General features: G+C 38.1%; 1 protein-coding gene across 4 annotated transcripts in view; it reads left to right on the top strand.

Annotated features, from left to right (window-relative positions):
• NRP1 (neuropilin 1) overlaps positions 1 to 23,400 on the top strand; it is a 215,660-nt gene that overhangs the window by 124,874 nt on the left and 67,386 nt on the right. For all 4 annotated transcript variants that reach the window (XM_037039876.1, XM_037039879.1, XM_037039878.1 and 1 more), the window contains 2 exons: positions 2,431 to 2,575; positions 13,083 to 13,414. In XM_037039876.1, the coding sequence (XP_036895771.1) occupies positions 2,431 to 2,575; positions 13,083 to 13,414 (477 nt within the window). The remainder of the gene's footprint in view (positions 1 to 2,430; positions 2,576 to 13,082; positions 13,415 to 23,400) is intronic.

Raw genomic sequence — 23,400 nt, 5'->3', positions numbered from 1 at the left:
AGTAATGTAGAGAGTTGATAATTATGTTAGTAAAGATCCAAATGACTTGAAGTCCTGGGTTTGAGAAGAGGTCAGGTTCATGTCCTTATCTCTCTCAAGTGTTCATAGCCTGACTTCCAGCTCAGGAGCTGAGAAAAGCTTCCTGGGTGTGAAGTGAGAGAACTATTACTTCTTTTTGATTAGCTGCAAAGCCCTCTTTTTGTTAGGAGGCAAAACTAAAGCAGATATAGGTGTGAAGCTGCTCTGTGGAAGGAAAGCTCTGGGGACATGCAAGTTCAAGGCCACCATCTAGCCTGTGAGGACAGAGAACCAGTCTTCCATCTGGGGAAGAAAAACTGTCCTAGTCAACATTTGTGGTTGTTAAACGAGTCAATTTAACTCTGGGTTTAATGGCTTATTTTTGTTTTGGAGTAGTCTTTGAAGACATTCTTTAATTTTAAACAAATGAACCAAAACAAACAAACAAAAAACCCTACTAAAGCCAAGGACACACCACAAACAAGAAAATCCAGAGAGAATGGGGAGACCTGACCCCAGACCTTGAGGCCATTTCTTTAAAGAAATGAGTGCTGCTTCTCCAAGACCTTCTCTGCAGCCATTGTCTCTATCTGTTGTTCATCTGGCCCAGAAGGGGTATCAGAAAGACATGCAGGTTCTCTGCAGGAAGAGCCTGGGGTTGTCCACTGTCAGGAGCACCCTGGCACACACAAAGCTTTCAGATTGGGAGGCGGAAGGAATAAAGAAAAATCCAGCAAAGGTAAGAACCTGGCATCTCTTCTGAGCACTTTCATTGAATCACAGTGAAACCCAAACATTCACGTGTAGTCTAGTAATTGTTGGCCACCTGCCTTTCTCTGTACTGTGGGGCCTTTCAGCCACTGCCTGCTCCCCTCTTTCCTGCTTTTCTTAGCCACAACAGCTTGGGACCAGCCACATCCCCCAGCAGTCCTCCCTATGTGAATGGAAGGCATATCTTTACCTGACTTTAAGCAAACATAAAATCCCCCTGGTGTGGGCCAAAGGTTGGAGCATGCTGTGCTCTAACGGACCTCTGGGCTCTCAGGCTCTCCTTTGGGTGTGCTTGTTGACCCTTTAAGCACCACATTTTGGGACTCCACTCTTCCTGGAAGTGACCCATTATTCTTTGTCATACAAAAGTGCTCCCACACAGATTACTTCCCAGAGAAGGATGCTAAGGCATGAGAGAAATCTGAAGTCCATCACAGGCTAGATAAATTATGATATTAAGTCATGTTTGAATGAGGGATCAGGCTAATAGCCAACTTGGTAAAACATGTGACTCATTTCGATTGTGTTGGTCACTTAGCTACATGAATAAAAACAGCATCTTGACTTTTTATAAGCCCTTTCTTTCAGGGGAAGAGCAAACCTTGGGAATCTGTGGTTCTCCTCTGCAAACTTGCCTGGGAAGGTGGAAAGGAATCTCCACATCTCCATGCCTCAGATGAACCCAGTAATTTCTCTAGTTACACAGCCCAGGAGGAGGAGGCTGGCCTAGCACACCACGTTACTGAGACATGTTACTTCTATACAGGTCACCCCCCATGCAGGCAGAAGTAAAGTCCAGGAAAGTGGAGGCTTTCAGTTTCACCTCAGGCAGGTCTACCAGCAGGATGTTTCACGATGGCAAACCATCCCCACTGCTCTAGAAAATGGCTGTGTCCCAGGCCCAGGCCCCATGGCCCTGACAAATCCTTGTGGGAAACAATTCATAATGAGCACTCATTACCTGCAATGATGTGCCTCATCTTTGTTAGAATAAAATGACTCCTTTGAAAACTAGAAGCAGAAGCCCTGGAAAAGATGATATCTAATTATATATCATTTACAACTCAGCTTTGATTTGGACCACTAAAACGTAATTTTGCCAATAACCCAGAAAGATTAACTCATTAATTAATGTCAGGAAGAAGCCGTTCCATCAAGAAATGGAGTTGGAAGGGAGAAAGCCACTTACTTGACCTTGTGCTAAAGCTTGGAACACACCTGAGAATTTTTTTAAAAGCCAGACCCTACACTGAATTCAAAAAGCAAACCTTATGGGGGTTCCTGGAAAAGTAAAATAGTAAGAGTTCCCATCAAATGTCTATAGCATTTTGTTAGTCTTTATGATAAATTTAATTATTACCCACTTTTTAAGATAATAGTGTGTATTCTTTAACAAATGTTATCCTTATAACAGTGCTTTTGGAGGCTCTAGCCAATGTGAAAATATTCTATAGTAAACATGATTCTTTCTGATAGCCATCATTTGGAAAAATAACATCACGACTTATTAACACCACCTCAACCTGGATAGACAATGCTGAAATTATAAATAATTTTATAAGCATTTGTGAAAACATATTTTTGGATTTGTTTTTAATCCAAAAAGTATATTATTAAAAGGCTCTTCCTTTTTCCATATAGGTCTTTCAGGGAAACACCAACCCCACAGATGTTGTGTTTGGAGTTTTCCCCAAACCTCTGATAACTCGATTTGTCCGAATCAAACCTCTGACTTGGGAAAATGGCATATCTCTGAGGTTTGAAGTATATGGCTGCAAGATAACAGGTAAGCTCCAGGTTGGAGATGACTAGTTTGGATTTATATAAGCTTTTGAATACAGGGAGAGTCATTTTGTATATATGTGGTCATTGTCATTTGTTAGTTAAAATCATATGCTTTGGAATAGGCATATCTGAGTTTAAATTATACTTGTACTCACTAGCTTGTTTCTTTGGGCAATGTATCACCTTTCAAAGCCTTAGTTTTCTCACCTGGAACACAGTCACCATCATTATGTCACAGCATGGTCCATCATCACAGGGCTGTGCTGATAATGGAATAGCTCATGGGTATAAAGAAAGCACCGAGCACAGGCAGGCATGTGGTAAGGATTTGTGAACTGGTGCCTTTTTGCTAGACCATAAGCTCCACAAAGGCAAGAGCCATGCCCTTTGTCCCTATCTCCTGGGTGCTGAGCACACTGGCAGGTACTTAGTAGACTTATAATAAATAACCATTGTAAGGAATGTTCTCTACCTGCCTCATCTTTTAAATTGAAATCTAGAGGTAGCCTCATGAACTATAGTTAAGAAGTTTAACTTGCAAGAATTTCTTCTAATCAGTAACTATCCTGACAACTTTCTTTTGCCTGCTGTCTCAATATCTAGCTATCTTTTGTTGAATGAATATACTAATATTAAAATCAGTTCATCAATGTTTCTAGTTTTTGAGTTTGTTTCTTCTGGCATTAACAAGACTTTAAAGTTTCTTTTAAATTTGCTATAAGTATGTGCATTATACGCATTTGAGAGATGAAGAAGGTACAGTACTGAGAGACTAAGGAGCTAAAAAAAAAAATTCAGCCAGAACAGAGCTGGAGGGGAAAGAATGGTCCTGCCTCTCATACTCATTGTATTTCTGTGGCAATTGGTACTGCTGTTACTACCTGTTCACTTTGGATTCTGAAGAAAATAGTAGCCATGTTAGAATTCCTTTTCATTCAAATAAATACATTGTAGTCTTTTCACTTTAAAAAGAGCAATACAATGTAACCATTAGAGTAAATTTAAAGGTTCAAAACAGAAGTCACCAGAAAGTAAATAAAAGTGAACAACTTTTAAAAGTCTGTGAAGTATCTTTTAATATTCTATTAGTATATATATTTAAGGTATTTAAATTTTTATTTCATGAAAGCCAATTCTACTGTTTTTATTTTTATCCTCTTTAGTATAGTTATTTTTAGATAAGAAAAATACTGACTTTTGAAGGAAAAAGATCACCTGGACAATTTTTCATGAAATTATAAGAAATTTAGGAAATAGTAAACTAAGAAAAAAACTACATTGTAAACAAGTAGAATCCATTTTAGAAAATAAAAACTGACATCTGATTTCTTACCAAAATTGTGTTTATTTCTATCCTCAAGAGAGCTTTGTTTATTGTTTTAGGAACTAAGACTTAGAAGTTCTAGGTCTTGGAGGCAGGAATTAGGTGGGAGGGGTCTAGAGGAGAAAAATAAGAAAAATAAGATACAACCTTGGCCTTATTTTTGCTCAGAAGTTTCGTTACAGAAAGTTCTAGGTCATTTTCAGAGCATTACAAATTTAAGAGGTACCCATAACTTTATAGAAACAAGGCCAATTGAAGTCAAGATGGAAATTTCTGGCCTATTATTCCAACCTAATCGCATGTCACTGTACCAAAAATATAAATAAGTAAAAGGTAAACTTTACAAAGACTCCAAACATGTTAGTCTGAACTCTGAATCTCCAGGCTCACCTTTTAGTTAAATAAAATACTTATTTAAACCTCAATGCTCTATTTTCATTTTCACAAGGATTTTTTTTGAGAGTTAATCTTAAGAGTATGAGTCTTCACATGTAAAGAAGGCAAATAATTTATTGTATGTTTAAAAATGATTAAATGACCTAGTCAAAGGAGTTGCCATTAGACTATCAGCTGATTTCTCAAAAGAAACCTTTCAGGCCACAAGGGGCTAAAAAGAAGTATTCCAAGTCATGAAAGGCAAGGACATACATCCAAGATTGCTCTATCCAGCAAAGCAATCATTTAGAATGGGGGGACAGATAACGTGCTTTCCAGATAAGGTCGAATTAAAGGATTTCATCATCACCAAGCCCTTATTATATGACATGTTAAAGGGATTTGTCTAAGACAAAGAAGAAGATAAAAAATATGAACAGTAAAATTATAACAAACTAACAACCATCAGTAACTGAACCTAAAAAAAAAAACCAAAAAGAAAAATAAACTAAGCAAACAGGTAGAACAGGAACAGAATCACAGAAACGGAAATTGGAATGGGGAGAGAGACCCAATCAAGAGGAACCCAAGGAGCCATACTCAAAAACACATCATAATTAAAATGGCAAAATTCCAAGACAAAGAGAGAATCTTAAAGGCAGCAAGGGAGAAAAAGGAAGTAACATAAAAGGGAGCCCCAATAAGATTAGTTTCTTACTTCTCAATGGAAACACTCCAAGCAAGAAGACAATGGCAAGAAATATGCCAAGTAATGAGAACCAGAGGCCTACATCCAAGGCTTCTTTACCCAGCAAGGCTCTAAATCAAGATAGAAGGCCAAATAAAGAGCTTCTAAGACAAAACAAGCCAAAAGAATATGCCTCCACGAAACCAGCTCTACAAGAATTACTTAAAGGACTGCTTTAAGGAAAGGAAGAAAAAGAGAGAGACAGAAAGGAACGCAGGTACATAAATGGCAATGGATAAGTACCTATCAGTAATAACCTTAAACATAAATAGATTAAATGATCCAATTAAAAGACATAGAAAAGCTGAATGGATAAGAAAGCATGACCCACACATATGCTGCCTACAAGAGACCCACCTCAGGTCAAAAGACCATCACAGACTAAAAGTGAAATGCTGGAAACAAATTTTCCAAACAAACAGACAAGGAAAAATATCTGGGGTGGCAATTCTAATATCAGGCAAAACAGACTTCAAAAAAAGGGCCATAAAGAGAGACCCAGAAGGTCACTTCATAATACTCAAGGGAGGAATTCACTAAGAAGACATTAACATCGTAAATATATATGCACCCAACAGAGGAGCACCCAAATATATAAAGAAAACCTAGAGGACCTCAAGAAAGATATTGACAGCAACACAATTACAGTAGGGGATTTTAACACCCCACTGTGAAAAATGTACAGATCTTCCAAACAAAATATCAACAAAGATATTGTGGAATGGAACAACATCCTAAATAAAATGGACTTAACTGATATATATAGAGCCCTCCATCCCAAAGAAGCTAAATACACATTCTTTTCAAATGCACATGGAATATTTTCAAAGATAAACCTCATGATAGAACACATAACAAGCCTCAATAAATTCAGCAAAATTGAAAGCATACCAAGAATTTTCTCCGACCACAAGGGACTGAAACTAGAAACCAACCCCAAGGGAAAACACCCAAACCACTCAAACTCATGGAGAATGAATAGCATGCTATTAAACAATGAATGGATCAAGAATGAAATTAGGGATGAAATCAAAACGTTGCTGTAAACAAATGCAAATGAACACACAACAACTCAAACCTGATGGGACACAGTGAAGGCACTTCTGAGAGGGAAGTTCATAGTGATAGAGTCTTACCTAAAGGAGATAGAAACATTTCAAACAATCTAACCTGACGCCTGCAAGAACTCAAGGAACAAAAACAAAGACAGCCCAGAGCAAGTAGAAGGAAGGAAATAACCAAGATCACAGCAGAATTACATGACATAGAGACTAAAAGCGCAATTCTAAGGATCAATGAAACCAGGAGCTGATTCTTTGAAGAAAAACAAAATCCACAAGCCATTAAGTAGGCTCATCAAGAAAAGAAGAGAGAAGACCCAAATAAACACAATCAGAAATGAAAGAGGAGAAATTACAACTGACACCACAGAAATACAAGGAATTATGAGAAATTACTATGGAGAACTGTATTCCAAGACATTTGAAAACCTAGGTGAAATGGACAAATTTCTAGAAAAATATAATCTTCCAAAACTCAATAAAAAGAAGCAGAAAACCTGAACAGGCCAATAATAGCAGATGAAATTGAAGAAGTAATCAAAAAACTCCCATCACACAAAAGCCCTGGACCAGGTGGTTTCACAGGAGAATTCTACAAAGCATTTAAGGAAGAGCTAATCCCTGTCCTCCACAGACTATTCCAAAAAATCCAAAATGATTTAAGACTTCCAAACTCTCTTTATGAAGCCAGCATCATCCTAATCCCAAAACCAGATAAACACACAACAACAACAACAACAACAACAACAACAACAAAAACTTCAGGCCAATATCACTGATGAACATAGACACTACAATCCTCAACAAAATGTTGGCAAACGGCATCCAACAATACATTAAAAAGATCATACACCATGACCAAGAGGGATTCACCCCAGGGATGCAAGGATGGTTCAATATTCACAAATCGGTAAATGTACTACATGACATAAACAAAGCAAAGACAAAACACACATGATCATATCAATAGATGTGGTTAAAGCATTTGATAAGGTACAGCACCCATTTATGATAAAAACACTCAGCAAAGTGGAAATAAATGGAGCATTCCTCAACGTAATAAGGACCATGTATGAGAGACCTACAGCCAACATCATACTCAATGGGCAAAAACTAAAAGCTTTTCCACTAAGATTAGGAACAAGACAAGCTTGTCCACTTTTACCACTTCTATTCAATATAGTATTGGAAGTTTTAGCCACAGTTATCAGACAAGAAAAGGAAATAAAAGGCATCCAAATCAGAAAGGAGGAAACAAAACTGTCACTGTTTGCAGATGACATGATAGTGTACATGGAAAATCCTATAGACTCCACTGAGAAACTGCTCAACCTAATAAATGAATTTGGAAAAACAGCAGGATACAAAGTCAATATCCAGAAATCAAAGGCATTTTTGTATACCAACAATGAAACAGCAGAAGCAGAAATCAAGAAAAAAATTTCATTCGATATAGGGTAAAGAAAAAATATACCTAGGAATAAACCTAACCAATGAGGTAAATGTCCTGTATGCAGAAAACTACACAACACTGAACAAAGAAATCAAGGGAGACACAAACAATGGAAACATATACCATGTTCATGGATTGGACGAATTAACATCATCAAAATGTCCATAATACCAAAAGCAAATTACAGATTCAATGCAATACCTATTAAAGTACCAATGACATATTTCACAGACATGGAACAAGCACTTCAAAAATTTATATGGACCTTAAACATCCCTGATTAGTAGCTGCAATTTTGAGAAGAGCAAAGTAGGAGGGATCACAATACCTGATACCAAACTATATTACAAGGCCACTGTGATCAACACACCTGGTACTGGCATAAAAATGGGCACATAGACCAATGGAACAGAACAGAGAGCCCAGAAATAAACTCAAGTCTCTATGGTGAATTAATATTCAACAAAGGGGGCAGCAAGGTAAAATGGAGGAAAAATAGCCTCTTCAACAAATAATGTTCCGAGAACTGAACAGCTACTTGCAAAAAAATGAAACTCAAGCACCAACTTACACCATACACCAAAATAAATTCAAGGTGGATAAAAGACTTAAGTATAAGCAGTGACACCATTAAAGTCCTAGAGGAGAACACTGGCAGGAAAATATCAGATATTTCACGTAGCAACATTTTTACTGATATGTCCCCTAGAGCAAGGGAGAAAAAGGAAAAAATAAACAAATGGGATCTCATCAAAATAAAAAGCTTCTGCACAGCTAAAGAAAACAGTATTAAAATAAAAAGAGAATGAACTGTATGGGAAAACATATTTGCCAATGATACCTCAGACAAAGGTTTAATCTACAAAATATACAAAGAACTTACACGACTCCACTCTAAGAAGACATGCAACCCAATTAAAAAATGGGCAAAGGACTTTAACAGACACTTCTCCAAGGAGACATACAGAGGATCCAGAGACACTTGAAACGATGCTCAATATCACTAGCTATCAGAGAGATGCAAATTAAAACCACAATGAGATACCACTTTACACTGGTCAGAATGGTCATCATAAACAAATCAACAAACAACAAGTGCTGGAGAGGTTGTGGAGAAAAGGGGATCCTAGTTCACTGTTGGTGGGATTGTAGACTGGTACAACCACTATGGAAAACAGTATGGAATTTTCTAAGAAAACTAAAAACAGATCTGCCTTTTGACTCAGGAATTCCACTGCTAGGATTATATCCAAGAACCCTGAAACACCAATCCAAAAGAACTTATGCACCCCAATGTTCATAGCAGCATAATTTACAATAGCCAAGTGCTGGAAGCAACCTAGATGCCCATCAGTAAATGAATGGATCAAAAAACTATGGTACATTTACAGAATGGAATTCTATGCAGCAGAAAGAAAGAAGGAGCTCCTACCCTTTGCAATAGCATGGATGGAACTGGAAAGCATTATTCTGATTGAAATAAGCCAGGTGGTGAAAGACAAATATCATATGATTTCACCTTTAACAGGAACCTAAACAACAAAAGAAACAAGCAAGGAAAATATAACCAAAGACACTGAAATACAGAACAGGCTGACAGTGACCAGAAGGGAGAGGGGAGGGAATTTCAAAGGTAAAGGGGAGGGATTTGTAGGAAATAGTATAAAGGACACATGGACAAAAACTAAGGAGGGTGGAAATGTGAGGGAGGGAGGGAGCACTGAGGGGGTGGGCTGGAATGGGAGTAAAACACAGAAAACTGTACTTGAATATCAATTAAATAAATTAATTTTTAAAGATGGAGAAGCCAAAGAACTTACGTGTATGACTCATTGACATGAACTAATGTGGCAGTGGGAGTGGGGGAGGGATGCAGTTGGAGGGCAACTGCAGAGTGAAAGAGGGTAAAAAGAGAAAAAAAGTGGGACAACTGTAATAGCATAATCAATCAAATATAGTTTAAAAATGACCTACTTATTTATACATAGTTGCCTGTATCAGCACACTCTAATGTCTTTGCATGCAGTCTCTTTCACAACTGTTGAATGTGGCCTCTGTTTCCAAATCAGAACTGCATTTAGGATCACAGGGCTACTCTACTATTTATGACCCCTACTTCATTTTAGATATTTGCTCTCTATTAATAGAGCTACAAACTCCAAATAATTGGTTGAGGCAGGTTTTTGGAGAGGCTAGCATGGTATAATGACGGTCACATGGAGTGAAGGCACATAGCCCTCCAGACTTGGCTCTGTACTATCCACTTAGTGAATGCGTGATCATGGGCAAGATATTTAGTCCCTCTGCTCTTCATTTGCTGGTCAGTAAAATTAATGTTAATTCAGCTGTAATAAGGATTCAGTGAAAGAATATATATAACACACCTGGTTTAGAGTAAGTTCTTACTAAATGGTACCTAGTACATTGAACAGTACATGGTACTCAGTAAATTGAACCTACAATGAGCTCCAGCAACAGGAACTCTAGTGAAACAATATCAGTGCTTTCGTCTGGGTACCAGAAGCAGAAAATTTTCCTTTAGAGGCCATGGTCCTCTCCTAGTGGAGACTAATGAAAGGAGAGCACATGTCCCTCTGGACTGATTTTCAGTTGTGTTCTATATGCCTGGAATATTGTAAGTGCTCCATGTGCTGATTTTTGAATGAATGAGTGAATTGCAGTTTTATCCATGGTGTCTGAGATACAAGTGATATATCTCAAAGTGATAGATACAAGTGATAGATCTTTTCTTGAGGAGTCAGGTCTAACTCAATCTGGATTTTTTAAAAAGACTTTATTTATTTATCTTTAGAGAGGAAGGGAAGGAGAGAAATATCAATGTATGGTTGCTTCTGGTGTGTCCCCTGCTGGGAACTGGCCTGCAACCCAGGCATGTGCCCTGACTGGGAATCGAACAGTGATTATGTGGTTCGCAGGCCCGTGCCCAAGTAACTGAGCTACACCAGCCAGGGCTCAATCTGGATTTTTAAAAAACTCTTTAATTAAAAGTAGTGACCACATTAATACATCACCTTGACTTCCAAAGTCTCCAGAGCCCCAAGTTTCAGCCTAATTGTTGTGTTCAGAAAATTTGTACTCCTGGAAAGTCCAGAGCATACAATGATGTGTCATCATATAAAGATATAAACAAGATTGTAGCAAACCATTCTACTTTATAGGGGATTGACAAAGCAGGCTTTATCATTTTGGCAAAGATGGAAATTGATAAAATTATCTTAGAGTGTTCCTGCTTAATGTATGAGGGCATACTACAAATTCTGTTAACTCGCATTTGTCAACTAGATGTGTATTAACCAGTGTTTTTGCACACATTAGTGTGTTCTTATGTTAATCAAAGTTCTCAGTGATGATATCAGGCACCAAAGCGTCCAAAGGCACTTTCAGAGTAATCAAAGAAAGATTAAATTATGCTCATTCAGGTTCTTCCATGGAATGCAGCTATTACCTTCTCATTCTTTCAGATTTGGTTGACTGAGTATTTAACTTATCAGTATATCTCAGTTTCCCCATTAAAGTAGAGATTTTATTCTAAAATAATATAAGTGAAAACAATCACCTTAATCCACCATCACGGAACTTATCTCTCCTTTCTGTCTAGGATGGGTTTTAAGCTTTGCAAACTGTGTTACCATGTAAAATATAAAATGTTCAATTAAATGTTGTACAGATAAGTGACAAAATATTTTTCATATAAGTATGCCCCATGCAATATTTGGGACATATTTATACTAAAAAAATTATTCTTTGTTTGTCTGAAATTCTAATTTAGATTGCCATCCTGTTTCTTGTTTTGTTGTTTTTGTCTGAGACCTTGTTTGCTAACTCTGGCAACACTATTTCCAAAGGATTTAATATGTAGCCAGGCTGAAGAGTTCATCCGAACTTTTCATCCGAACCAGCCTGCTACTGTGAAGAGTAGAGTTCAATCCTAGCATCACATGTATACCTTGAATTGATAATATATTTTTTCTCCCAATCATTGCTGAAAGAATCTCATGGTTTTTAGTCAAAGGCAAATCAAGGTTCCCCTTTATCTTTCTTTCTGGGTGAGGCAGACATACAAGGAGCGTGTGTCCTGTGGACACCTTGGCTGGATGGGGATTGGCTCTCACTAGGTTTGTGGATTGTCAACTATGCCCTGGCCAGCTCTGCATTGGAGAAAGGGCACTAATCTGGTAAAGGCTCTGCTCTTCTTTCACTTATGCAAGTTAGTTGTGTTTTTCTTCAGATGGTAAAATCTGGTCCTCATTACCAGCTCAACATTTTTCCTTACAAAAGCTGGTTTTGAATCAGGCAGGTGTGACCACACTGATCAAAAATGTGATTTCTATTTTTAACAATTTAATTTCATAATCTCCTAGTGAAATAGTTTTTATACATCTTTTCTTAATCCCCATTGAATTTATTGTTAGTTTTCAGATTTCAGCCAAGAAAAGGTGCTTGGGAAATGGGCAATTGCCTTTTAATGTGTGAATGAGTTTATTCACTCAACAAATACTTGCTGAGCAAATACATTAATAAAGCAGGACACAAGCAGTCATAGAACATTTTTAAATATGACTTGGTTCATGGATTCAGAGAACTTAAAATGTGGGGAGGCAAATAGCAGTCATCCAAGGGACTGAATCTGGCCATCGATATATGAGAAAACCTTTAGAAAAGAAAGCCACCCACAGGTGGAAGATGAAGATAGATGCCATGGCTTTTGAAAATGGATCAAGATTTTAAGTGGTTCAGACAGTGGGAAGGGTCAGATGAAGGGAGCAGAAAGAAAGAAAGCCTCCCCACCCTCTCACCCCCAGTGAAGAAGTCCTTCATTTCAGTTGCCTCTAGAATCTTTAAGAGGCAAATGAGGAGAGGCATTTCAAGGACATTCTGCAGAAAGCTTGGCATGCTCAGTAGAAAGTGAGTACATAATACCTATGTGAGCAGGCATGGAATGTGTAAATAAAGAAATTACATGATCTGGACTGTACAGCAGTTCATATGGAAAGCATCTCAATAAATAATTCTTAAGGTTCAGCTGATTACATGGACATAGTTTAATTGTATGAAATATATATCTCCTAAGGTGGATACATTTTTAGGCTAACTTTTGATTATGTCATATAGAATTGAGTTGTTTCCAAGAAAAAATGGGTTTTATTCTTCTGCATGTCCTTGCTTGTGCTGTGGAATTTTGAAAGGAGAATAATTAAAGTGTTAAACATTTTTGTTTTTGAGCCAGTAATCAATGAATCAGTGATTGATACTCATACTCAGAAGCTACTTGGGCTGCTGTAGAAGGTATAAAAAGATCTATAATGTTAACTGTCTTGGAAAAACTCAAAAAGGAGGGAAATGTATGTTCTTATTGAAGATTTTTTTTATCCTAATGTAGTGTAAGGAGGAGAGTTTAATGTCAAAAGATCCAGATATTTAAACATTTATAGGCATGAGTACAGAAAATGTTTTGCTTCATGTTCTTTCTAAGCAAGGGGACTTCTAGAAAAATCATTTGCATTATCTATTTTATATTATCTCTAGATTATCCTTGCTCTGGAATGTTGGGCATGGTGTCTGGACTTATTTCTGACTCCCAGATTACAGCATCAAACCAAGGGGACAGGAACTGGATGCCTGAAAATATTCGCCTCGTGACCAGTCGCTCTGGCTGGGTACTGCCACCCGCACCTCATCCATATATAAATGAGTGGCTCCAAGTGGACCTGGAGGAGGAGAAGATTGTGAGGGGCATCATCATTCAGGGGGGGAAGCACAGGGAAAACAAGGTGTCCATGAGGAAGTTCAAGATCGGGTACAGCAACAATGGCTCAGACTGGAAAATGATTATGGATGACAGCAAGCGCAAGGCTAAGGTAAGATCCAGGGACAGGAAGCAAAGGGACTGTCAGGAGAAAGTCCTCCCTCATGTCCTTGACTTAGTTGAAGGACCTCCAGTGTTTTCCTAAGGAAGCAAGGCCTCTTATTTCCTTTTAGCCCCGAGATCAATGATCCCCAATTCTAGGGCAGATAGGATTGGGGAACAGGAAGTGAGATCTGAGAAAAACATGGAAAAGAACTGTGTTGCTGGTCAGCTTTCTTTCCCTTAGGATTGGCAAATAGCTGGACACAAACAGCAGAGAGAGCAGCCATGAGGGTGAGAATTGGGGCTGACGGCAGCTACCAGGCAGGAATTCAGAATCTCTCAGCAGATTATAATTTATGAGTATCAGTCAGCCCTTTCCCCTCCCTTTCGGTCACCTTCCCTCCTTTAAGTGTATTTTTTTAAATTTTCGATTATGGTGAACTACACTTAACATAAAATTTACCATCCTACCCTTTTTAGTTGTATGATACAGTAATGTTTATTATTTTCACCAGTCCCTGAAAACCACCATTCTACTTTCAGTCTCTATGAATTTGACTCCTCTAGACATTTTGTGTAGGTGGAATCATACAACACAAGGCAGGGTAAAAGTAGGTTTACAGTTGTGAGTATGCAAAACTGATTTTATTCTTGTATTATTGTTTATTAATTATTGTGTTATTTTCCACAAGAACAACTTTAAATCTACTTTTGCCTAATCCTTTATTCATCCTTTTGTGACTAACTTATTTCATTTAGTATAATGCCTTCAAGGTTTATTCATGTTATAAGAATTTCCTTTTTTTTAAGGCTAATATTCCATTGTCTGTATAGACCACATTATACTTATCTGTTCATTCATTGGTGGACATAATTGCTTCTACCTTTGACTATTGTATTTTTTTTCTGCACTGGAATCTTTTAAAATGCAGTTGTCTCTTGATCCAGTGAAAAGAGAAGGGAATCTCAATGTTAAAATGTTCCCAAATTCACCAGAACACGTGATATAATACTTCTTAACTAAATGGGTGTTCTTTAGGGATTATGCTGTACTTACAGTGATTATTGATTTTATTTGCTTTTTCTGAGCACACAGTATGAACTAGGAAGGCAGTATGTTGGGTGGCTCAGAAACTGGTTTGAGACTAAAATAAGTAACAAACCGCAGTCAGTTGATGTGTTGCATGGGAATTGTAGTAAGATAATGATTCTTCTCACACCCAAAACAATTGGCTTTTTTTAGTCCCATTCTTTCCATCTCACCTTGCCCAGGACCTACTCCTTTTGTGAAAAGAAGATTCTAGGAGGAAATAATGTCCTCACTTTCATTCTAAGTGGATGTGAAGTGGCTTAATATAGTGGCTCAAGCAAGTGCATTGTAGGTAGAAAAACAAAAGCTGGGCAGTGCATTCAGCTCCCAGTTTGTCCAGACATGGGGCTCTGCAAAAACTGCCCTGTTCGCCACCAGCTGCAAGTCAGCCACTGAGAAGGGTGATACTGTCACAAGTGTAAGAATTTCTCCCCCATTTCACCTCTCATTAACTTACAGTTTCTAAAACATTTCTAGAATTTTTAGCATCTTTGTGCAGCAAAGATGCACAAAGATCCCTTTTGTGTCCATTTCATTTTCCCTTTTATGTCTTCCCCTCTTGTTTTGGTTAAAGAATAAGGGAAATAAACAGAAAACTGGAATTTTCCCTAAGAACCAGTCTCTGGAGGAGAAGTGAGCCTGTGACTTTATCACAGTGTGTTAGTGCAAATCAACAACTTCCCAGAGCTACTGTCTCATGGCACTGTGTGCCATGACATGTTCTTCAGAACTAGGTTCTAATGCAGAAAGACAATAAATTACCACGTGCTCTGGATAGGACACACCATATGCTTCCCTTTACATGATTGATTGTTCAATCATGTGTCTGTAAATCACTCTCTTGTAGTCCATTGCTTATAGAGTTCCACAAGAAGCCAACACAGCTTTCAATGTTTTTTATTTACTTATTTATTTATTCATTTATTTTATTTAATTCCTGTTCAAGTACACTTTTCTGTCTAGTATTCACAGCCCTGCCCCCACCAAGTGCTCCCCACCTCCCTCCCATTTCCACCCCCCACCTTATTTATTTTCCATGTGTACTTTATACTTGCTCATGTGAATTCTTCCCCTTTTCTCCTGTAATTCTCCTCACTCTCCCCTCTGGTCCCTGTCAGCCTGTTCAGTATTTCAGTGTCTTTAGTCATATTTTGCTTGCTTGCTTGTTTTGTTGTTTAGGTTCCTGTTAAAGGTGAGATCATATGGTATTTGTCTTTCACCACCTGGCTTATTTCAATCAGAATAATGCTTTCCAGTTCCATCCATGCTATTGCAAAGGGTAGGAGCTCCTTCTTTATTTCTGCTGCATAGAACTCCATTCTGTAAATGTACCTTAGTTTTTTGATTCATTCACTTACCAATGGGCATCTAGGTTGCTTCCAACTCTTGGCTATCATAAATTATGCTGCTATGAACATCGGGTGCATATATTCTTTTGGATTGGTGTTTCACAGTTCTTAGGATATACTCCTAACAGTGGAATTGCTGGGTCAAAAGGCATGTTTATTTTTAGTTTTCTTAGAAAATTCCATACTGTTTTCCATAGTGGTTGTACCAGTCTGCAATCCCACCAACAGTGAACTAGGGTCCCCTTTTCCCCACAACCTCTCCAGCACTTGTTGTTCGTTTCTTTGTTTATGATGGCCATTCTGACCAGTGTAAAGTGGTATCTCATTGTGGTTTTAATTTGCATCTCTCTGATAGCTAGTGATATTGAACATCTTTTCATGTGTCTCTGGATCCTCTGTATGTCCTCCTTGGAGAAGTGTCTGTTCAAGTCCTTTGCCCATGTTTTAATTGGGTTGCATGTCTTCTTAGAGTGAAGTCATGAAAGTTTTTCGTATATGTTGGAGATTAAACCTTTGTCTGAGGTATCATTGGTAAATATGTTTTCCCAAATAGTTGCTTCTCTTTTTATCTCGATACTGTTTTCCTTAGCCATGCAGAAGCCTTTTATTTTGGTGAGATCCCATTTGTTTATTCTTTCCTTTATATCCCTTCCTCTAGGGGACGTGTCAGTAAAAATATTGCTGCGTGGAATGTCTGAGATTTTCCTGCCAATGCTCTCCTCTAGGACTTTAATGGTTTCATGGCTTATATTTAAGTCTTTTATCCACCTAGAATTCATTTTGGGTATGGTGTAAGTTAGTGCTTGAGTTTCATTTTTTTGTATGTAGCTGTCCAGTTCTCCCAACACCATTTCTTGAAGAGACTATATTTACTCCATTTTATGTTACTGCCTGCGTTGTCGAATATTAATTCACCATAGAGACTTGGGTTTATTTCTGGGATCTCTGTTCTGTTCCACTGGTCTATGTGCCCATTTTTATGCCAGTACCATGCTGTTTTGATTACGATGGCCTTGTAACACAGTTTGATATCAGGCATTGTGATCCCTCCTACTATGTTCTTCTTTCTCAAAATTGAGACTGCTATTTGTGGTCTTTCAAAAATTTATAGAATAAATTTTTGAAGTGTTTGTTCTATGTCTGCGCAAAATGCCATTGCTACTTTAATAGGTATTGCATTGAATCTGTAAATTGCTTTGGGTAGTATGGACATTTTGATGATGTTAATTCTTCCAATCCATGAACATGGTCTATGTTTCCCCTTGTTTGTTTCCTCCTTGATTTCTTTCTTCAGTGTTATGTAGTTTTCTGCATACAGGTCTTTTACCTCCTTGGTTAGGTTTATTCCCAGATATTTTATTTTTGTTTTTGCTCTATCGAATGGGATTCTTCTCTTGATCTGCTTCTGCCGATTCATTGTTAGTATACAAAAATGCCATTGAGTTCTGGATATTGACTTTGTATCCCGCTGTTTTGCCAAATTCATTTATTAGTTCCAGCAGTTTTTTGGTAGAGGCTATAGGATTTTCCAGGTACACTATCATGTCATCTACAAACAATGCCAGTTTTGTTTCCTCCTTTCCAATTCGGATGCCTTTTATTTCCTGTTCTTGTCTGATTGCTGTGGCTAGAATTTCAAATACTATATTGAATAGAAGTGGTGAAAGTGGGCAACCTTGTCTTATTCCTGATCTTAGGGGAAAGGTTTTAGTTTTTGCCAATTGAGTGTGATGTTTGCTGTAGGACTTTCATATATGGCCTTTACTGTATTGAGGAATGCTTCGTCTGTTCCAATTTTTCTGAGTACCTTTATCATAAATGGGTGTTGTACATTATCAAAAGCTTTTTCCACATCTATTGATATGATCATGTGGTTTCTGTCTTTGCTTTTGTTTATGTGGTGTATTACATTTACTGATTTGTGAATATTAAACCATCCTTGTGTCGATGGGATGAATCTTACTTGGTCATGGTGTATATCTTTTTTATGTTTTGTTGAATGCAATTTCCCAACATTTTATTGAGGATTTTAGTGTCTATGTTCATCAGCAATACTGGCCTGAAGTTTTCTTTCTTTGTTGTGTTTCTATCTGGCTTTGGAATTAGGATGATGCTGACTTCATAAAAAGAGTTGGGGGGTTTTCTCTCCTTTTGGATTTTTTGGAATAGTCTGTAAAGAATAGGGGTTAGCTCTTCCTTAAATGCTTGGTAGAATTCTCCTGTGAAACCATCTGGTCCAGGGCTTTTGTGTGATGGGAGTTTTTTGATTACTCCTTCAATTTCATTTGCTGTTATTGGCCTGTTCAGGTTTTCTGCTTCATTTTCGTTGAGTTTTGGAAGATTATATTTTTCTAGAAATTTGTCCATTTCACCTAGATTTTCAAATGTCTTGGCAAACCGTTCTTCATAGTAATTCCTTACAATCCCTTCTGTTTCTGTGGTGTCAGTTGTAATTTCTCCTCTTTCATTTCTGATTGTGTTTATTTGGGTCTTCTCTCTTTTCTTGATGAGCTTACGTAAAGGCTTCTCTATTTTCCTTATTTTTCAAAAATCCAACTCCTGGATTCATTGATCCTTAGAATTGTGCTTTTAGTCTCTATGTCATTTAATTCTGCTCTGATCTTGGATATTTCTTTCCTTCTCCTTGCTGTGGGGTGTCTTTGTTGTTGTTCCTTGAGTTCTTGCAGGCGTCGGGTTAGGTTGATTGTTGGAAATGTTTCTGTCTTCTTTAGGTAAGCCTGTATTGCTATGAACTTCCCTCTCAGGACTGCCTTCGCTGTGTCCCATAAGTTTTGGGTTGTTGTGAGTTCATTTTTATTTGTTTCCAGAAGCTTTCTGATTTCTTCCCTAATTTCAATCTTGACCCATTCATTGTTTAACAGCATACCATTCAGTCTCCATGATTTTGGTGTTTTAGGTTTTTTACCTGTGGGGTTAGTTTCCAATTTCTGTCCCTTGTGGTCAGAGAAAACGCTTGGTATGCTTTCAACTTTTTTGAATTTGTTGAGACTCATTTTGTGTCCTATCATATGGTCTATCTTTGAGAATGTTCCATGTGCATTTGAAAAGAATGTGTATTTAGCTTTTTTGGGATGAAGGGCTCAATATATATCAGTTAGGTCTATTTCATCTAGGGTGTTGTTTAATGCTGCAATATCTTTGTTGATATTTTGCTTGGAAGATCTGTCCATTTTTGACAGTGGTGTGTTAAAATCCCCTAGTATAATTGTGTTGCTGTCAATATCTTTCTTGAGGTCCTCTAGGTTTTTCTTTATATATTTGTGTGTTCCAATGTTGGGTGCATATATATTTACGATGTTAATGTCTTCTTGATTGATTCTTCCCTTGAGTATTATGAAGTGACCTTCTGGGTGTCTTTATGGCCCTTTTTTTGAAGTCTATTTTGTCTGATATTAGAATTGCTACCCGGCTTTTTTTTTCTTTTCCATTTGCTTGGAAAATTTGTTTCCATCCATTCACTTTTAGTCTGTGATGGTCTTTTGACCTGAGGTGGGTCTCTTGTAGGCAGCATATGTGTGGGTCATGCTTTCTTATCCATTCAGCTATTCTATGTCTTTTAATTGGAGCATTTATTCCATTTATGTTTAAGGTATTATTGATAGCATTTAATCCATTTATGTTTAAGGTTATTATTTATGTTTAAGGTTGTTATTATTATTCATTGCAATTTATGTACCTGTGTTCCTCTCCATCTCTCTCTTTTCCATCCTTTCCTTAAAGCAGTCCTTTTAGTAATTCTTGTAGAGCTGGTTTGGTGGAGGCATATTCTTTTAGACCTTTTTTTGTCTTGGAAGCTCTTTATTTGGCCTTCTATCTTAATTGAGAGCCTTGCTGGGTAAAGTAGCCTTGGTTGTATGCCTCTGGTTCTCATTACTTGGCAATTTTTTGCCATTGTCTTCTTGATTGGAGCGTTTCCATTGAGAATTCAGCAGCCAACCTTATTGGGCTCCCTTGTATGTTACTTTCTTTTTCTCCCTTGCTGCCTTTAAGATTCTCTCTTTGTCTTGGAATTTTGCCATTTTAATGATGATGTGTTTTGCAGTGGGCCTCTTTGGGTTTCTCTTGTTTGGGACTCTGTGGTTCCTGGATTCGTGTGACCTTTTCTCTCATCAAATTAGGAAAATTTTCAGTTATTACTCTTTCAAATAGGTTTTCTATCCCTTGTTCTTCCTCTTCTCCTTTTGGTATCCCTATTATTCGGATGATATTACGTTTCATATTGTCTTGAGTTTCTCTTAATCCCTCCTCATTCTTTCTAAGCCTCTTTTCCATTACTTGCTCTGTCTGGGGGATTCTTTCTACTCTCCTCTAACTCTGTGATGCAATCTTCTGCCTCATCAATCCTGCTTTTCATACCTTCTACTGTGTTCTTCAGTCCAGACATTGTATTCTTCATTTCCTCTTGGCCTCTGCTGATGGTTTCTATTTCCTTTTTCATGTTGATATTGTTTGCGGTGAGTTCGTTGTAGCTCCCCTGTAGTTTCTGTAGCCGTTGTAAGCTGTTTGAGTTTCCTGATAACCAGTGCTTTGAATTCAATATCTGATAGTTGACTTGCCTCTATTTCATCTAACATTCTTTCTGAGACTTCCTCCTTTTCTTTCATTTGGGGATTGTTTCTTTGTCTTCCTATTCTTTTTGATACTCTTCTTGTTTGCCTCAGCTTCTTTAATTGATCTGTTCTGGTACCCTGAGTTTATGGTGTGAACTTCTGTGGTAGAATACCTGTGAAATTCAGTGGTACAGTCTCCTGCAGGTATCTTGGTGTTCTTCGCTTCCACCTACTCCTTTTTGTGTGTGTGATCAGTTAGAGGGGGAGGCAAAATGGTTTATGACAGCAGAAGAGTATTTTATATTATTTACAGTCAGAGTCGGTAGAGAAGAAATAGACAATCTTTAGGCTATGTATAGAGTTATCCATACTCTTTGACCCAGCTTGCCACTTTTAAGAAATGACTGACAGAAGATAAGTCTCTTGTTGGGAAGGGAAGGCTTGTGAATTGGATTTAGAAAGCAGTGAATTTTCGAGTGGTCATATTTTGAGGTAAGGTGAAAGTAAAGAATAGTAACTAGGTATAACATGTGAGCAAATAGAGTTAATCACTACAGTTGTAGAATTCAGGAACCTGTAAGGTGGTCTAAGGTCCGAGAGATGTGTTGTGAAGTATTTACAGTTGTATAGAACAGCTATCATTTATAATAATATTAGAGCAGCATTCACATGACAGACTCTATGTGATCTATATGAATTGGGGGTATAGAGCTTGGGTAGTATGCCAAAGGAAAGCAAGTGGCATGAAGTATAGAAATTAGCAATATACTGTGGAGGAAAGAACAGGGGAAACCTGGCAAATAGTACAATATAATCAGCCAGGTCTAAGAAACCTATACAGAAAGAGGAGTAATACAAAGATAGTATTAAAATAAAAAAAGAAGTGAGAATAATGAAAAACAGTAATAATACACCTATGCAGCAACTTGAGGCTTCTCTGCTATAGCAAAGTGAAATTTGTCTCTGTCATTATTTTTGAGATGCCCCCTCTTTAGGTCCCACTCTGGTCCTTTCACAGTTCCCAGTTATTTGTGTCTCTTTTGGGTAAAAGAAAACTAAGCAACAAACAAACAAATAATCCAACACACAGACACACACACACACAAAAGTCAGGAGAAAGGAGGAATAAGTGAAAAGTTTTGGAAGAAAGGAAGAAGGACTAAAACTGGACAAAAAGAAAGGAGGGGAACAAAATATTGAAAGATAGAGCAACAATACAATTAAAAAATATAAGATTACTTATAAAAGAAGTTGCTAAAAAGAAATAATCTTCCCTCAATTTCAAACTGTCCAAACTGGTATTTCTGGTTTCAGCAGGACCTCTCTGTGAGCTGGGATGCAGGCGCGCACCCTCAGGCTACCAGATTTGGATGTGGGCACCTGCACCCCCGGCAGGCTGCCTGGGTCCCGCGGGTTCTGGCACTGTCCTTCCCAGTCCTGTGGCAGGACCCAAGTGCTCCCGCCCCTCCACTGGATGGCTGCTGGGCTGGTTTGGCCCAGGACACCTCAGTTCACTTTCCAATAAAGACTTCTCCACAAAGCCTGCGTCTCAGCCCAGCCCAATCCCTAAAAGACCTGCAACGACAGTGCCCTTCTCAATTCCCTGGGACTGGTGGACTGGTGACCACAGAGTCTGCAATTGAACATGGCCCTCTGACCTTGTTACCCTTTATGTAAACTTAAGCAGACAGGTCTCTGCCCAGTATTGCCCAGCCTTGCTTAGTCAGGGAGGGAGCGAGTCAGTTCTCTCCCATGGACCCTGTATCCGACCAATGGCTCCCACAGAGTCTGTTGTAGACCCACCATGTGTCGGGCTTCCGGAGTTCCCTGTGCAGCAGGCACCCCGGCACTGGTCCCAAACCAAGGCCTCTGTTTCCCAGCCTCGGCAGCCGCTTTTGTTCTCACTAATGTCCCGGCATTCTCACTGACCTGCAGCTGTCTGGTCTCTCCGTCACACTCTCTGGTCTCTTATTTTCATAAATGCTGGAGAATTGTTGGTTGATTATGCTGTTCCTCAGTAGATCCGCCTGGATTTTCTACCAGGTGTATGGGAGCTGGATTCCCTCCCTGCTACTCTGTCGCCATCTTGAAACTTCTCCAGTTTTCAATGTTAATAAAAAAACATCCATTCAAAATTGGGTGAATGTATTCAATTTTATTTCTAAAATATGATTTTATCAATCACTATCATCTTCCTATAATATTTTGAACCATGAAAGCTTCTAAATTATTTATATAGAGCCTAATCAGTTATCCCTAAGTGCTCTTTCCCAGAAATAAAATCTTAATAATGAAAAAAAAACTGGTAAAATCTTCAATTTAAAGGCAGTACATATTTCTAAATTATATAAAGATACCCTAAACATACTATATTTCCCTGGCCCATGTGCCTCTCAGAGTGTCACCCCATAGCCAAGGGTTGAATGTTGAAGTCCCAGTCAGGGCACATACCTAGTTTGAGGGTTTCATCCGAAGTCCAGGGGTATATGAGAGGCAATCAATATTTCTTTACCATATCAATGTTTCTCTCTCTCTCCTCTACTCTTTCACTTCCTCTCTAAAAGCAGTGAAAAGATGTCCTCAGGTGATGATTTTAAAAAATGCTATCTTTAAAATTACAAATGAAGTTTACCTCAGGATGACATCGTATGTAGCGGTAAAATAAGTACAACTTCATGAAACAAAACAGCTCTTTGATGGGTTTAAAATCCTCTATGCTCTCTCCTTGCTTCCTGCCCTCAGATAGTGCATGGTGAACAAAATATATCAAAGTATTTGAATTAACTAGACTTTTTAGGAGCGGATAGAAGATTTAAATACTCAAAGCCCTCTTCTTCTAAAACATGATTAGTAAAAGGACACAAAGATTTTTCACAAATGATCTCATGCTAGCAAAATTAGCCCAGTTCCACGAGTCTCTTCATTGCTAACATTCTTCCCAGTTCATCACTAACAGCTTTTGTAGTGTATTTACAGTGTGCTGATT

Source organism: Sturnira hondurensis, unplaced genomic scaffold (assembly GCF_014824575.4).
Source record: "Sturnira hondurensis isolate 20B ecotype Veracruz unplaced genomic scaffold, ASM1482457v3 Scaffold0025598, whole genome shotgun sequence".
Taxonomy (NCBI): Eukaryota; Metazoa; Chordata; class Mammalia; order Chiroptera; family Phyllostomidae; genus Sturnira; species Sturnira hondurensis.
This window is presented reverse-complemented; position numbering and strand designations above follow the sequence as displayed.